We start from the raw sequence: 18,222 nt of genomic DNA on the forward strand, positions 1-18,222 counted from the left end.
AAACACTTGGTCCGTTTGCATGTTATGGAGGGATATTAAGATCCACTTTGAGTAGAGCAAACAGCCATGTCAATAAATGCACTTTGTTTTTTCTGCCGCTGTGGGAAACACCCGTGTTTGGAAGGAGTTTTCAGGTGCTCAGCACAAAGCCACCAAGTCCAACACAGTGACCGCACTGGGCTGCCCCCAGAGCCATAATCGTAAATACGCATTTGAACAGGTTTGGGTGGCCAGAAAGCTCAAGAGCAGAACATATTTTGTGAAGGGCCGGGAAGGTGGACAACTCCACCCTCCGTGTGTTTGCACCCAGTGTGTGAGCAGTGCCGGCGCAGAGGCAGAGCCGCCAGCAGCGCCGGGCCCTGAGCAGCTCCGGCTCCTGGGGGACTGGTTCCCGGCCACCCACCCCGAGGTAACTGCTGCTGCTGCTGCTGCTCTTCTCTGGGCTTTTCTTGGCTTCGCTTCTCTTCCTTCGTCACTTCTGTCCCATGCTTCAGCCCTGCATATGCTCTCACACTAAATGGTTCTAGGTGCTCCTACAAGTGGTCGGCTCATTTTGTTTGGGCTTTAATGTATGTGGGGTAAGTTTTCCCGTTCTGTGTACTGGCATTTCCTACAAAAGGACAGAAGACGAAAAAGATCTGCTTTCTGACAGCATTTCTACTAGCCAGGTCAGGACTGTTCCCACCCTGAAAGCCTGGGGTGTGAATGTTTGAACAATTTTGCTTTTCCCATTTGACTACAATGCAGAGTGGCTGAAATAATTGTGTTAAAAACCGCCTGTAAAGCCTCAAGGACTGTAATTTTGCATGTCCTGAACGCACGGCCAGCTGCCTGTTTGCTGCTCAGATTGTTCTTGGGAGTTTCTTGTTTGCTTTGGGTGAGTCATCTCAGTCCTTCCTTCTCCTGTCACTTCTTTGTTGTCTATTGTCTGTCCATTTCTTTGCCTTAGCCACCGACAATCCTCAGATGCCTTTGTCCACTGGTGTCATCATACCCAATACGTGTCCAAGTGTTCTTTGCCTGCAACAAAGCAACTGAGAGCTGCACGGAAGGAAGGTAAGGAGACTTTCTAAAACCCTGTCCTGTTATTAGTCCTTCCTTGGCTCCTCATGAATCAGAGCAGGATCTGCTCCTCTAGCTGGCCACTGGCTGACACGTCCCCATGTGCACCTGTTCTCCAAGAGGCAGGATTTAGGAGAGGGATGTACTGGGGAGCTGAGGATCCAGTCCTTGCCCTGGGACACCTTTTTGCATGAACTGATGCCTCTAGGTCCTTCCACTGCCTCTAGAACATAAACAAATTTATTTAGGTCTTTCTCCAATGCTTACAGAGCGGGTGTATCTATAATGAAATTATATACACAGCAAACTAGGCACAGTTGATCTTTTTATTTTCTGACATTTAAGTATAACATATGGCAAGTTCTGGTGTGAAATTAATTGAATCTGTATGTACTTTTTATATTAATAAACACTGTGACACAGGCAATTGTAATATTGTAGGTTGGTCAATACATTAAAAAGGTCAGGCTTATCTGGCTTTAGACAGAGTACACAGTAGAATTTGTTGTAATTTTCTCTCTTAGTTTTCAAAAGTTTTACCGCATTGCAAAGACCAAAATAATGCTTCCGAGAGTGAGAGAAAAAGACAAATTTTGCCGAGTCCTGAGCTCATGCTCGGGGCATACTACAGTTCATGTAACGCAAAAATAATGATAAAAACCCTATTTCTCTTTTGGATTCCCTTCTTCATTACAATCAAAGCAGTGAAGCATAATTTGGGACAGGAACTGTTTCTGAGCTGTGTCTGACCCGGAGGCTGGTAGCAAATGTTCCTTTTTAAACCAGTCAGGCTGCATTCCAGTGGGTCTGAGTGAGCCCCCCACGAGGATAAAATCCTTGAAACCTAAACAGAAAATCTGTATCTAGAAAGGAAGCCCAAGGATGAGAATGTGCTTACTCTGGTTCCTCTTCATTTCTGAGGGTTTCTTTTCATTTTGGAAAATATGTGTATATATATGTTCTTGCATCAGGGTCCTCTCTTTTCCCCTCTCAATCCCTGAGAATTGCCTTGTCCTGTGTGAATAAAATAGACATCTTGCCAGCAACACCTCTCAGATCTGGTGAGGGTTTGCTCCATTCTCACGGCTTACTACAGAGACCAGCTTTGTGTTTATCACATGTAGGACAAAAAGCACAGACAGGGCTGCCTGGTGGTTGCACCACTCATAAATAACTATGATTAATATCTGAGACATACCAAGAACACCCAGCGGACAGACCGAGTCAGCACCCAAGCGACAGTGTAGGACTCTGTCCTGGGTTTGGCTGGGACCGAGCTAGTTTACCAGGACAGACTCACAGCAGGACACAGGTTTCCAGCAGTTGACAATGTCTAGTTCTGCCCACTAGAAACAGGTACGTGGCCAGATCTTGAGAGCTCCTGAAGACCGATGTTGTGTATATAACTTTTGTTGGCACTGGGAGCCCCTTATTTTTTCCTAAATCCTCGTGGCTCCACATTTAATAATTTTAGCTTCAAGCAGACCTGAGAAGATGTTTCAAATGAGAGAAAAATGATTTATTTGTATAAACTAGAGGCATGAGCACTTTGGGAAAAATGTAACCATTTATTTTTTTTGAGCAGAACTCTTTTTTTTTGCAAATCTGGAGCCACATATGCATGCAGTCAGAAGCAGTAGTCTCTGCAGCAGCAATTCCTAGATGCTATGGCAGAAATGAATAGCTGTGACATTGCTTGCTTGGCATCTTGAATCTCTGCCAGTTTGATACCATTTTGTATTTGTTATCATTTCTGCCAATACTCAGTTTTGTCTATAGGTGGCAGTGACCTTTCATTTTTTTCTTTAAAATAAGGCAGAAGCATGCATGCATATACATTTTACTAATTTTACTGGAGGATCTGGGCCAGGACAGTGAGTTCTGTATGCATAGAAATGGCCACAGACTTGTCGCTTTTTTTTCTGTATCTTTTTGCCTCAGAGCATGATAAAAAGGCAACTACTTACACCATACAAAAACCAATGCAATGCAATAATCGACTACTGCTGCAAGAAGGTAAAAGTCTGAAGAATTATAATATACATGCTTGATGGAGCGCTGCATTCGGTGCTCTGGGGACATATTCTGAGATGGTTATGTAGGAAGTTAGTCCTGGTCTTTTATCAAAAATAGCCTCCAAGACTTTTCCAGCTTCTGGTAAAGTGAAAATCTTTTAAAATTGCATGAGGCCTTTGTGCATGTTTTATTTCAGTCAGAATTATAAACTTGACTGTAGAAAATGGGTGATTTTTTCTAGGACAAAATATGCCAGAAATCAGAGCCTGTGATCTCTGCTCTGTATCAGTTAAAGATAACTTACTTGACGTGAGTAGAGCTGCATCAACAGGAAACTAGAGTAACTGAGAATCGAGCTACAAATCATTGTAGAAATTAGTAAGAAAAAATAGGAATTTGCTTTTCCACTCCCCTCAGATATATGCTTATTTCACAGCACATGTGAAAAAGGAAGCACGTAACCTGCAAATATTCCACTCTCTGCTTAAGTTGTCTCCTGGCATAAACCAGGAGGCCTTGTGAATGGAAAACAAAAGTAAATCCTCCAGATTCAACTAGATACTAAATTTACCATTGAGACTAAGCAGCAGGATTTGAATCTTGTTTTCTTCCCTTCTGATAGGATAATACTTAATGTTGCTAGGAGACAGAACTACATAGCAAGGACAAGAGGCCGTTGTACATCCACGGGGAGATGTTGGCTCTTTTCCACAATAAATCAGAAGTTCTGATTTATAGTGGAAATATCAGCTGAGAAGATAAAATCCCTGTAAAACAACTCGGCAGTCTGAAATCAAGGCTCAGAGCTACAGCCACTATTTCTGCAGCGCTTCTCAGCAGCATGTGGCTGCCATTCGTGTTTCAGCATCAGCGGGGCCGTTCAGCGTCCAGCTCAGCACTGGGCACTCAAAGAACAAAAACCATGCTTGGAAGAGAGGCCCAGCTTGGATTTCATGTCAGCTAGGATGCAGCATAAAATAGAAACCAGATCTGAACTACCTCTGTCAAGCAAAAGTTTGTAGATTGAGGTTACCAAAAAAAGCATAACCAGCTGGAACTCTAGACAGTAACTGGAAGCCAAAATGAGAGGTTCCCCCTCCTTCCGAGATTCAAATTCTAATGAAGGTGATTTAGCAAAACTGGTCTTTTCCTCCTTTTCTCTTATAGTCAAAGGCTGTTTAGTCAAAGCGCTAAGGAAAATGCTCTTCCACACCTCTGCAGCTTCACTGGTCCATATAGGCACGCAGCACCGCAGCAAGGAGCAGAGGAGCACTTGGCACCCGTGGTGCCCGTGCAGGAAATCCAGCAGGATGAGCACTGAGGCTGGAGCGGGCTGCAGCCCTCAGCCTTCCTCTCTCTGGAGACCTTCCTCTTTCAAGGCGTGGCTCAGAAGCATCTCCCCTTATTGTTTGCTTGTGCAGCTTTAAATGCTCCATATGTATATATATCCTGAGCCAAAGTCAACAGGAGCCTTCCTCCACCCTCAGCCTTCAACCATGTTGCAGGGAGTGTGTTTGGTCCCAAAGAATTTACAGTCCACAGGGCACATATATACACATAAGGGGAAAAAGACAACACAGTTGAATGTATACTTCTATGTAGGAAAGATTGAATTGAAAAAAATCTAAAATTGAATCAAATATACTGCTCCTTAAACACACTTTAAAGAAATAAGAACAGTTTAAATAAATGTTGAATTATCTAATGACTTAATGTTAATTAACTAGATAGAATTATGCTTTTGTTGCAGTCAGAGATGTGACTCCAGTGGGTGTGAACATGAGAAAGCTGTTTTAAACTGCCCAGTTTGGGTAGCAGTGATGTTAATGTTGTGGCAACACAAGATGCAGCGTGCTTGAAAAATGCATCCAGGACCACAGATGAAGTCAGCGGTGGCTGGTTTGTGTTGGCTCTGTCTCGCTGCAGCTCCAGCTAGCTGAGAAAACAGCACTCGGTGCATCTGTGAGCTGCAACTGACCTGTGAAGCTGCCTAGAGTTGCCCCATACTTTCACAGCCATATTCAAAGGGATAGTTTCTCTGTAGGATTTGTTATACAGAATAGCCTGCCACACAGGGCCAGATTTTCAGAACTAACACGTGAACATGTGTGATTTCTTTGCATGCTGTCCCTTTTCTGTTTGTCTTTTTCTCAAATTAAAAAAGAAAAAATAAAGTGAAACCCCACAAAGCTGCTGTAATTCATTCATATTATTTGGTCTTTGTCATTTTATTCTGCTACTAATTCCATACGTCTTTCCTATCTACTGAGTCCTAACAAATGATGCTGGAGTGATGGTATCTAGTTTTCCTCAAGAAAGAAGAATTCATTAATCTGTGCTATTTGCAGTGAGCAGCTGTGACCCCTGTGTGTAATCTGGTTTGAATACTTCTGATGGGTGCAGACTGATGACAAGGGCAGGTGCTTTGGGGAAAGCAGGTGGGGCTTAAAAGGAATTTAACAGGCTATCAAAGTCTGTCACCATTGGCTGTCTCTTAATTTTAGTTAGGTAGTAAATCTATTAATGAGAAAGAAGGTACATTTTCTTTTTTCTCCTATCTCACAGGAGCTATGGGCAACACAGTGAGTGTCCCAGAGGAAGTTAAAGAAGACAATGCATACCCAGTAATAAGTGATCAGGTAATCAAGAGCTGCCCATTCTCATCTTCCTTGACTACACCTTATTGAGAAGCCAATACCTTTCAAATGCCCTGGTGTATCTAATCCTAAGAACCATTTTATCTGGTATTTCAGGCTCTACCTGAATCTCCTACCAGTGTCAAAAATGGATCTGCTGTATTTGTTCAGACTCATCCTCCTGCAATGAATGGTGGAGGTATGTACTGGGTAGCGTTTATGTCTCTTTTGCCACCAGACAGAGAGAGAGAAGTTTATGCTGGAGCAACAATAAATGATGATATACAGTCTCATATCAAAAGATGAGCTCATATTTTGATTCTTACCTATGAATCAACATATGCATCTGCTCAGAAGCTTGAGAGTTAAAAATATTTTAAAAAATGAAATAGGAAATTAATTCTAAGTCCTCTGGAATCTGTTTAATTATTCTAGGAGCTTGGTTCTGCTGTTGGTCTCCCAAAGGGTTTATTAGACCATAGAATTCGGTTAGCATGAGGTATGATAGGACAGGCACGGTTTGACACTGGTCTCTTTCAGGGTGTCCTGTGATAAACTGCTGCTGCTGGAGTACCGGAGGAAACTATGCCTCTAAGAAGTCTCTGAGGAGTCTCAGAGCACAAACTGGGGCATAACGTGTCAATGACACTAATGCAAGGATGAGCTGGCTTGTTAGCGAGGCTCTGTGTTTGGGGGGGACGTGATGGGAAGCTGTTCTGCAGGATGGAAGGAGGCAGAAGTGCATGTTTCTGAGGGAGAACGAGTTGTCTTTAAACAATTTCGTGGCATCCCTGATGCTAGCAGGGAGTTACCAAGTGAGGTCATTGTGCTCAGATGCCAGACTGAAATATCTGCTAGTGTGGAAACTGATAGTTTGGAGGGGATGTAGGAGATTATCAAAAAACAAACAAAGAAGTTACTGAATGTGTCTAAGAATGTAGATCTATGCAGGCTAGAAAGTAAATATGTTAAACTTTAAGACATTTCCCAGCTTCTGTGGAGGAGTAACTTCCAGGAGGCAAACGTCTGTGTTCTTGGTCAGGATGCTTTCCTTTGCCAAGCCCATTCTCAGTCAGAGCAGCATACACAGAAGTCTACTTTGCTCTCATTTTAGAGGTAGTATGCCTTGGAGAGAGAGGGGCATGTCTGTCTAATCTGCAGTGGTATCTTCATAAATAAAACACAACTGTGTCACCCTAAATTTTCTAGAATTGAGCTATGGCACAGTAGTTTAGAGAGCTAGGTAAGTGAAAGCTGAGAATGTAGTGCAACTGAAAATACTGCCAGAGGTTAGTCTTATTTACTAGAGGTTTATTTAAACTGTGTTATAAAAGACTAATGTTGTAACCATGACCACCTCTCTACTGTTATAGGATGTTTTGGATGTTATTCAGCAAGTACCTGGGTAACTGGAGCATAAGGGTGGAGTTTTCTCTTTATCTGTACATTAACAAAATCATGTTGATAGGCCCTTGTGCGTAAACTGGGGGTGTTAGTCTGGAAGAAGAACGGTATCTGGCATGGCTTGGCCCTTCCACAGTGCTTTTTTTACATTGTAAAGAACAAGAGGACAGAGATATCAGGTACTTCTGCGGGGGTGTGGGTACGTCACTGCTGAGTTAGTGCATCCCACTTCAGACCTATTTCATGGTCCTATTTCATAACAGGACACCAACCAGACTTTCAAGTGATGGCAAAGCTGAACCTTGGGCTCCCCAGGGAGAGGTGCCTGTCAGCAGCTGAGACCTGCTTTAAATGTTCACATCCTGTTTGAATATCTGGTGTGAAGTATATGGCCTGACCACTAAAAATTGGGCTGCAAACAATCTTAAGAAGTTGTCTCCACATATTCACGGGCAATTGCTCTCAGCCACAGATGTGTGTGTCTCTCTCCTTGTCTTTCAGCACCTCATTAATTTCTCCTACTACCTCTTGTTGGCTTTGGAGCCTTCTTGACCAGCGTTCAGCAGTGCTCATTTGTAGCAGCGTTGCTACATTTTACAACACTGAAGATCCAGCCAAGTTAATTTTGTCAGTGTTTTCCTTGTATTGGATTTATTTCTGTTCTCAGAATATAATGAAAGCCAACTATTCCCTCCAATCTCTGTAAGGAGAGAAAATACTCTATTATTTGTTGCTAAGAGAAACTTATCAGTCTGTTACATCTTAAAAAAAATAAAATAAAATAAGAGAAGTAATCAAGATAGGTATGGGATATGTAGATGGTACTGATTACAGTTCAGAATCTCAACTCTGTGGCTAATTTCTTAATGTCATCTAGCTATAAGAAATCAGTTTAAATGGTTGTCCACTAAAAAATAAAAGCCTGTAGTTGTGTTTCTGATCATGCAAGCTAGCAGGGTTCTGGGCAGTAAATAAAAGCCAGATGATTTACATTGTCTGAAGTCTTAGGAAGTAAATGTGTGGTGGTTTGTTTTTTTAAATACATAAAATGAAGTTTTACTTAAATGGATTACCTAATTAATGTAATTATTAAACTGTTTTATGTAGCAAGTTGAAAAAATTGGCTGGTCTATGATACTATTACTCATATTTTAATTTTATTAATGTTTAAGCAGCAGTTAAGTCATTAACTATGTAGATAGCACCGAAATTGCACTAGTTCCTATAATTTAATCAAGGTGTTGGTGATAAAGAAGTGTGAGCGTTTCTTGGAAATAGAAGTTATTCTTATAAAAATGTAGTTGATAATTCTATTTAAAAAAAAAAAAGTAGTGATCTATTTTATAGCCATAAAGTGAGCATTTCTAGAGAAGACAACAGAGCTGCAAAAGGCAAGTGAAGCAAGGCTTTCATTAATAGAAGTGTTTCTGGCCTTTGTCTTGTTAGCTTGCATTTTTGTGATTGCTAGTGATCTGACCATGTGCTCTGTGTTAAATAGTATAGTTGATAAATGAGTCTATGAAATCTATATCTGCTAATATAATGGGAAAAAAAAAATAATGCAGAGAACTAACTTAATACGACTAGGGGAAGTAAGGTTATTTGGAAGGGCCCTGTAACCATCTGCTTCACATCTGGGTGAGCAGATTGGTGACTGGTTCTCTGCTGCTTCTGCTCAAACAGGCTGACAGACGTGTGGGCTCAGGGATTCTTTCCATTGCTTGCCTTTCCTGCTTCTGATTACCAGGGCTGCAGACGTTGCACAGTGCTATCATCCACCTTCTCTTCCTGTAAAGCCATTGAAGCAGGAGTGGTGCCCTTACTGCTACTTCTTGACATCTTCCTTTGTGAGCAAACGGTTAGCAAATTTGATCCTGACTTCTTAATGTGTTGTGCTGGCCTTTTTGAATACTAATAAAAGTGCTTGGTGGACAGGCGAAGGGAAGAAGGACAAAACTAGCAGCAGTTTATCTCTGGGACTTGCACTGCACGGAGTAGAAATGTAACAGGAGGACAAAATGGGGCAAAAAGCCTGCATTTGGGTGGTAGTTACATATAGGTCCTTAAATGACCCACTTAATAATGCTCGTGAACAGAAAGGTTACACAGGGAAGAAAAGTTCAGTTAGATGCAACTTATGTCCAGAGGATAAATTGGTTTCAGCAATTATTTTTTTTACCAGACTGTATCTAACTCAAGTGAGCTTATTGCAATATCTGTCCACCTATACAGTGTGAAATGCGATACCTTTTATTTATTTATTTATTAAAGAATGATCATTGCAATTCTCATTGCTAGTTTCTTTTCCTCCATATCTGCTAACGTCACTAAATCTGTTAGGTAAATGTCAATGTTATTTAACTTTGTGAAATTATTTTTCTTAGGGCATATATGTTGTCAACATTATTTACATGGGACAAGAAAGATTGCAAAAGAATATTAATGTATTTTTCATTTTAAGAAAGGGGAGAAAGTCTTATATTTGGAACTCTAATGCTTCTGAAAATTCATGTAGTCTCATCACAACAGTGTGTTTTTTTTTTTTGGGGGGGGGGGGGGGGGGATGTCTCCCATGCAAACACTAGATGGATTTTTTTCTGTTGTCCAAAGCAACAATAGCAGAAAACATCTTCTCATAGCATTTAGTTTATGGCATGTTCTACACAGCAGTAGTAATTCCATAGCAGGAGACATCTATGTGAGGACCGTGGCAATTAAAGCTCTACCTCATTCAGCAGCTAAAAATGAGTTGCTGCACAGCTTTTTAATCAAAAAATTATATGTCAAATCTAGCAAGTTTCAGAAAAATATCCTTACCTCCAGGGTGTTCTTACTCAAGTTGGACTTTGCAGCTCAAGTGCTGCTTTTTTTTTTTTTTTTACACATCCTGCTGAAGTAAAGGGAAAGAAGGATAAACCTGTAGTGTGGTTATCTGTTGATAAACACTTGACAGTGAAATGCCTGTGTAGTAGTGGTATGAAATGTAATCTCACAGCAGTGCTGCAAATTGTGTGTTGATTTTAGTTTCAGAGCTGTTATTAATCTTATTCAGAGTGAACAGCTTTGATCCACTTGCAGAACTGACCTAGAATATTGGAGGCTTTGCTTTTATTCCTAACTCTGCCTCTTGCAGAGTAATTTGGAAAAGAATGGTACTTCTGTGTCTGTTTAAAAAAAAAAAAAAAACTTTCAAGTCTGGCTTATGGCTGTCTATATATGAATGAATGCAACAAATGGTGTGCTTTTATTATCAAGGCTCTGACAGATAAATGGGATAGTGGGAGCCTCCTGGGGGGGTACAGAGGTTTAAAGTGCTCTAGAATAGAAACAACTGAGAGGAACAAGCAGTTGGGATTTGAGTTCAAGTGCCAGTGACCTTGCTAAGAGGTGGGTTAAGCTTCAATCAGCTAATTGGGAGAAATCAGTTGGAAAGAGGCATCTGTGAAGATGTTCCCAAATCTTGTGGACATTGTGCATTTACAACCAATAGTAAGAACTTGGTTAAAAATGAAACCCTTTGTGGAAATGAAAAGAGGCTGAAATGGAAGTGTTGAGGGGTTGAAAAACGTTGTCAAAACTGCAACATTTTCGTCCAAACAACGTGATTTCAAAAACTTTCTCCTCCACAGTTTGCTGAGAATATGGCATGAGTCAAATCCTTCTGTTCAGCCCACCACATGAATGTCTCCTCTCTGGTGGTAGGATCTGCCTTGCCTGGTGTCTGAGCAGACTTTCCCTGAAACTGTTTGAACTGTTTTGACACAAAAGACATGCTGCAGAGCTCATGCCAGTGATATTTTCCAGGTCTTTCATTCCTTCCATGATAATTAGAGATAAAAGGAGTTTGATAGGTTCATGAGCTACTTTTTGTTTAGTTGGTTTTCTTAATGATGAGCTTATATGTCTATTTTTATACTAAAGACAGTTTTTCTGTACTTCATTTTTAATCTATTACATAAAACAGAAGTTCAGCATTTATTACAATTATTTTCCAGTGGATGTTTTTTTCTACTTTAGCTGGGGAAGGGCTTGCTTCTTTACTTCCTTCCCAAGTTTCCAACTATAATTAGAAGTCAGTGCTTCAGTTATTTTTTCATAGTACTACATGAGGCTTAGGAAACTATAACTGATGCCTAGTGGCACTGACCGATACGGTGGTGGTAAAATAGCTAATTATTTGTACCTTTTCTTTGCATGTCATTATGTTGAAATAGGTGTTCACGGAATATTGTAGAAGAATATTAGTGGCAAAGGAGTCTTGCCAGCATGAGTCATTTTCTTACATGAATAGTAACAAAGAATCCAGGGAAAGAAATTTTCTCTATTAGAGTGCACAAAGAAATGAAAATGTATTTACCTGGACAGAACATGATGTACTGAGGTGCTCTGGCCCCTCTGCATGCTTGCATATGCACAAAAAACAATAAGAAAGCAAATGTCAGACTTAAAATGTTGGAAGCAGAGAAGCTGAGAGGCAGCCCTCCTGGTGGCTGGTGAAGTGCTGGCCTCAGTTATGAATCTTGCAGCAGCAGGCCTTGCTTTGTCAGCTGTTGCTCCTGCTGCTGGAGAGTATTTCAGTAAATTCACTTGATGTAAATGCTGGCATGCCAGCACACAGTACATCTTCTTTCTTCTTCTTTTTTTTTTTTTGGAAGCCCCCCACCTCCTGATAGGTGGGACGAACCCTGGGCTGTGACCAAGGAATCCAGCAGGGACTTCCAGTCCCTGGATGCTTGCTGATGGGAACTGGGCAGTGTTTGTGGATGTGGGCTCTGCTCTTGTTCTGCATAAAGATGTGGCCAGGAGCCCTGAGCACAGCCACAGGAGGAGAGCATGAAATGGATAAGGACATATGTTGTACCGTGCCTGCTGCTGTCTGTTATGCAAAATCCTTGGTGGGGAGGATCAGAATGTTAGTGTAATTCTGCTGTGAAAAGCTAACTAGTAGTTTTAGAAGCTGTAATTAATCTGTTCAGTTTTCCTTATCTTGAAAAGGAATTTTAGAAATGAAAATGCTGAAAGTGTGTACTGTGGAAGACAAGCATTTTAGTCAAGTTTTATTGGCAACTAGCGTTTCATTTCCGTTACACTAAACTGCAAACGGCATAATATTGACTAAAGACAATTACAATTATTTGAAATGATTTTCCATTTTACACTGAAACCAACAATTTTTAAATTGAAATTTAGCAACTCAGTTTGACAGTTTAGCACAGCTATAATTAAGTAGACCTAAATTTATGCGTGAAATGTGTGGTGGTTAATGACAGGGAAAACAGATACATATTCCAGCCAAAGCAGAGAATAGAAGCTCAAAATGTAAGATTTACCTCTGTACAAGATTCTTGTTTTCAGGGGTTTCACACCACATAAGCTGTCTGACTTGGCCTCCCACACACAAAGCCAGATATAAGGGATTTTTTTCTCATTTTTGTCCTCCTTTTGTCTTCTATAAAGCGATAGCCTACTGTTCCCATCTGCACATACAATATTAGGAATTTTCACCTTAACTGTCTTACCAAAGTGCCATTGTAATATAAATCATAAAATATACTTCTAAGATGAAAGACTTTTTAAATCTAAAGTGTAATGGCTATGTGAGGCCACAAGCAGGAATTACTTGTGAGATTTTTTTGTTTGTTTGGGAGAGAAATGTAATAGAGCCATATTGCTTGTGGGTGAAAAAATTCAAAAACAAAAGGACAAAAGGCCTTGCTCAGATGTGATTTGTAACTATTCAAATCAGGCTTAAACTAACCTACAGAAAATAGAGGAAAAAAGTAGAAATTGCACTATAGAGAGTAGGCAGCAAGGCAACAGCATTGGAAAAATGAATGAAATATGTTGTGACTGCACAGGCCTTGGGGAATTTGGCAATCCAGGAAACAAAATCAGTCCTCTCTGTCTCTAGTCTTTATTTATGTCTAGCTTTGACAAAGGAAAGTGTAATATTAATGTAAAACTGTCTTAAGTTTTATTGATGCTTTCACGTATAATGTCTTTAATTGGAAAGTAACATATTCTCAGATGAAATGAAATCACCCAGTCCACTTGGTTAAAATGCTGAAGGCATCAGGGCTGATTTTTTTTTCTAGCACGCCCGCCAGGCTGAGCGCTCCAAAACCCCAGCCACGACCTGACACAGCTGAGCAGGGGCTGCATGGAACACAATTTGTGCCAACATCAATGAGGAATGACAGAGGAAGGAAAATCGGATGGGCAGGTCCAATTGATGAGCTGCAGCTCGTGTTTAGTGCAGGAAAACAACGGGGTCCTGAAACAAGCCACGCTGTGTGTGGTCCTCCCTGGGGCTCCACGTTCTGAACTATTTAGTTTATTAAGGAGCGAAGTGACCGCAATTAATTGTACAACCCGTATAACTTTGCTGTGTGGGATAATTGCTGTTTTATGCTTGTTTGCAGTTGATGCGAAGGCAAGTGTTGCGCGGGATAATGCGGCCGCTTCTTCCCCGAAGACAAAGGAGCAGAGCGCCGGCGCTGCGGGCGGCGAGGCTGCTGGGAGCACTGCCAGCAGGGCCCTGCCACCTGCTAAATCCCGCTCTGTCTTCGCGTTTTCATGGTCTGTACCAGGGCGTACTGAAGACCCAGAGTCAGACTCATCAGTTGGATCGGCGAAGCTTGATCTCAGCTCGGAGGCGCCCGACGTGAACAAAGCGCTGAGTGACAGCGTGGCCTTGCCCGCGGCAGCTGCGCCAGGGCCTGGCGCCCATAAAATCCTGGCCCAGGCCCAGTCGGCACCAGTGCCTCACCACAGCGGCCTAGCGGCACCTGGGACACCTGAGGGAGAGGCTGCAGCCGCACCAAAGCCAAAACAAGTAAACTTTTTTGACAAGATCTTCAAACTGGAGAAGGGGAAGGAAAGGAGCCAAGAGCAGACTCCCACCCAGAAGGAAACGAGGGCTTCAGACGCTCCTGACGGGTGCAGTGCCGTGCAGGAAGCCGCCGGATCACAGAGAACTTCAAATGGCATCCCACCGGGGAAGGCAAGTGCTGGGATAGGAATTTCCATGTCACGCTTAATGACACCTCCTAGGAATAATAACTGTAGCCCAGGACAAGCTGATGCTGTGGTGGCTCAGTGAGTGAATTGGTGTTGCTCTTAAAATTATTGTAGGTAACCCCTGGAGGGGTGGCTGGGAGAAGAACCCACGGCAGAGCAATAGCAGCTCTGATGCCTGCCCCATGGCTCAGTGCTGGCACCTGGCTGAGGGTTTCAGTTCTTTTGCATTGCTGTGAAAGGTGTAGGCAAGGTAGCTGTGTTCGTGCTCCAATAGTCTTAAGAGTGAACAGCCGCCAGCTACAAATGAAGGCAAAATTACCTGAAAGCAAAATTGTTTCTTGTGCTTGATGAGCTTGGAGTTTGATACTGGATGGTTTAAATAAATTAGTATAAGATGGTCACTTTTCTTGAACAATAGCTGCTTGTTGCATCCCGCACATACCAGCAAAAGAAATAATATACAGTAACAATTTTTGTGCTCGTTGTGACTTTTAGTCAAACAAATGCAGTCTTTAGAACTGATTTTTACAGGAGGAGAATGCAATATAGAATAACCTATCTGAGAGAGCTTGCTAGCCAAAGAAAGGAGCTGAAAATAGGCATGAATTCAGTGTGGCTTGTTAAGCATCATGGAAATTTGTTGCTGCTTTTAGTAGTAACCACTTTGTAGCCCTAATGCTAGCATTTTGTCTAAAGCAGAATGGCAGATAGTAATAGAGGAGAGATTTTATTCAACTTCTTCCTTATTTATTCTATCGTCATCAAAACCAACTGGTCAGAACTAATCCAAGTCCGCAGTAGTCCTATGTTACTAGAATAGAGGAGTGTAACATCTCAATTGTCAGATCTGTCACTGGTATAGTTCATTGACTATAGCAAAGTTTCGCTTCAGCCCAGATGCACACCCAAAACACAAATCTATTTTTTAAGGACAGTAGGATAAGATTTTTATACCTCCTGCAGAGTCTAATATCAGTAAATGCACTGGAGGATTCATTTTCAGCAACCACTGAAAACGTTCATCCCCTGGAGTGTGAATAAGTGGCATAACTCTTACTAGTCTCACCGGAATAGTGTCAGCCAAACTACCTGGTGATCTAGCTCAAGCCCTGTCCGATATCAGGAACAGGAGGAAAGCAATAGTTTCATGGCCTCCCTATCAGAATGTGTGTGTAAGTGCCATTCTAATGAGAATTGTTTTTATTAGCTTAGTTCAGGCTTTTAAACAACTTTTGCTGCATAATCACTAATGCTTTTAATAGTGTTGAACATTTGAGGTGAGCTCACTGCTTGTACTGACAATGCTGCAGGTTATCCCCAAAGGTCTCTTCAATTTCTATTCTTTGTTGTTTCTATTTTGTCTCCTCAAAATTGAAGTTTTCGCTAGTTGTATAAACTTATTGCAGTATTTTTGCAAATTAGTTTGTAAGACTTAAACGTTACGCTTTTGACCCCTGCATTTCAAAGGAGGCACCCATCACCAGTGTCTCTGCTATATACGTGCCTTTAAAGAATCTGTAGTCTCAACCTAGCAGAATACCAAGTGTTTCACTACAGAAACGGAACTGGATCAATAATTCAGAATGAGTAACCTATTCAGTGCGTTACTGCCACATCTATTTGCAGCTATAAACTGAAGTTTTTCAGCTTTATAAACTCCCCACAGATATTACTGACTAATAAAAAATAAAAATAAAAAAAAGAATAAATTCTGCCTGTGGCTCACAAGAATAGTTACTTTTATAACCAAATGTAAAATTCATAATTTCCAATTTTGCTGTGATTGTGAACTACAGACTGTGAAATGTCATGGTTCTTGCTCTGGAAGTACTACAGCATGAAACTTTCTCTAATGAAATAACAATCTAAACTAACTTTAATCAGAAGTCTGAGCTAAACTGAGCTGGTAACAAATAGTGATGTTAGAAAAGTTCAAGCAAGTGTTTGTAATAAGTGTCTGTCAACGGATGGGGCAGAACAAGAAAATCAAAACTCTTTTTGCTAGTCCAGACAAATATTAGAAGCACTGTTCATTCAGACCCAAATTTTTATATCTATAACATCTAAATTTGATTCATTTTGAATTCTGTTCTGTTCTTCATCTTATTCATATGCTGAACTTGTAATGGGGATAATAGGAAATCCCAAGCACTAATCAGCTGTGGGGTGTTTGATATGTGTAAGTATTTGCACGATCTTAGCACATACAGCAGCTTTTTTATGCTTGGTGCCTGCTTGAGCACAGGTGTCACACTTAACAAAAGTGCCTGTACATCTTTCACATGCATGCTTAAAGCTGGAGCATTGGAAATGTTTGAGAGCTCACAAAATCAGGGTTTAAGTTAGTGTAAATGAGTCACAAAACTATATAACAACATAGAGTTAAATTTTAACCTTATCCTTAAGTTTTCTGTCTGTAAGTTTTGTCTTTCATTCCTCAAATATACAAAGGAATATGTGTTGGGGATGGGGGAGAGTTGATAAGGACCTTTTCTGGGAAAGATAGAGCAGCAAAACACTTCTGACATGTTGCCAGATCTTAACTCTGTTCCTAAAACAAAGGCTGTAGCTCTGCCTTGCAGCACAGTTGCCTTCTGTTTCCTCTAAAGTTGTTCATTCTCATGTAGGATGGAGGAATGACCAAATCTAATTTAATTGCTGTTACTGTAGTAACTTCAAACAGTTACCAAATAATCATACTAAAAATCCAGATATTGCTGCCAACTGTCTTTTTTTTTTTTGTGGTGGATTATGGCTTATAGTATCTGTAAAAGCTAAAGAAAAGTTTCCCTGAATTGAGTGCCAGCACATAACAAATAACATTGCTGGTAAGTAAGAGAGAGACTCCACAGTTGTAGCTCGAGCTGCACAAACATTCTGTGTTTGGTGAACCACTCTTTATTTTTGTGGTCTACAAAACTACATTCAGAAGACAGCATAATTAAAACAAGGACAGAATTCATGAATTCATGAAGCATTTACTATGTAAGCCAAAGAAAAGATAAATTATATGCCTGAAATGTTTCACTGAGCCATGATTCATACAAACAAAAGTGCTGGCAGGAATATATTCTTTTGATATGTTTTTCTAATGACTGAACTAAAGCTACAGTATAAGTATTTAAGGTGTTTATTACCCCCAAATTTGGCTCCCCAAAGCAATGAATTGAGCACTTACACAGGAACTGTTAACTTCTAATGTTGACTTTCTTCTTCTGTTATTTCTGAGTTTTCTTTCATTATTATTTGCCTTTGGGACTTTGCACAGCATATTACACAGTGCAGAGGTTTTTGTGGTTATTTGGCTGTGGCTTAGAAAACGTGGTATTGTAGGACTTTGCACTATCTCTGCTTGATTTTTATGCTGAAGGCCTGAGCCTGTATTTCTTCCTACAGTAGTATCCCTATGAAAGCACAGGATGGATCACAGTATCTATCAAAGTCCAGCTCTGTCCGTGTAGCAGCAGTCTTGGCTTGGGAATTCTGGAGTAGGGGCTCCTTGTGCCATGGGTCACTCCATGGCCCGTTTGTGTTCTGCAAGCCTGCAGGGATTTTTGGATGGCGTTGGGCTTGAAGCTCTGCATGGTTTGCAATAGCTGCCCCATCTGGGCAGTGCGGCGGTAGCAGGAGATGCATTTCTAGTGCTGCTAGTCATGGTGACCGTCACCTCTGCAACTGTTCCCGGTGGTATCTGCTGCTAATAATAGCTGTTTGCTATAGTGTCTAGCAAAAACAGCCCTTCCTCCTAAACAGCATGCACCTCAGCAGGGTTTGTACGTGTGTGAAAATAATTTATTTTTCTTTGATAGCATCAAGTACCTTGTTAATGAAATTTTGTTTAGCAATGTATATTCTGCTTTTTGCTTCTTCGATCCCTTGCCTCATGCTTCTGTTGCCCATTTAATATCTGGAATAGAGCCAGCATTTTTCACAGAACCAAAGCTCTTTAGATGGCATCCCCGGAGGAAGGGCTGCTGGAGCTGGTGTGGCCGCGTGTGTTCTGCATGGGACATATTGTTCTTGGAACGGCTCGGGCCTGTAGCTGGCAGCTGGACAAAGTGGTGTGTTAGAACCTTGCGAGCAA

General features: G+C 41.2%; 1 protein-coding gene across 5 annotated transcripts in view; it reads left to right on the forward strand.

Annotated features, from left to right (window-relative positions):
* The first annotated feature begins 161 nt into the window (after positions 1-161).
* The window catches only part of BCAS1 (brain enriched myelin associated protein 1), a 49,128-nt gene continuing 31,067 nt past the window's right edge, over positions 162-18,222 (forward strand). For 2 of the 5 annotated variants that reach the window (XM_080557806.1, XM_080557810.1), the window contains exons 1-5: positions 168-409; positions 950-1,056; positions 5,644-5,717; positions 5,832-5,913; positions 13,541-14,121. In XM_080557806.1, coding sequence (XP_080413932.1) covers positions 5,649-5,717; positions 5,832-5,913; positions 13,541-14,121 — 732 coding nt within the window. In that variant the 5' untranslated portion in view covers positions 168-409; positions 950-1,056; positions 5,644-5,648. Of the gene's footprint in view, positions 410-949; positions 1,057-5,643; positions 5,718-5,831; positions 5,914-13,540; positions 14,122-18,222 lie in introns of all 5 variants that reach the window. The other 3 variants (XM_080557809.1, XM_080557808.1, XM_080557807.1) reach the window with 3 other exon arrangements.

The sequence above is a fragment of the Anser brachyrhynchus genome, assembly GCF_964034855.1.
Source record: "Anser brachyrhynchus genome assembly, chromosome: 16".
Lineage (NCBI taxonomy): Eukaryota > Metazoa > Chordata > Aves > Anseriformes > Anatidae > Anser > Anser brachyrhynchus.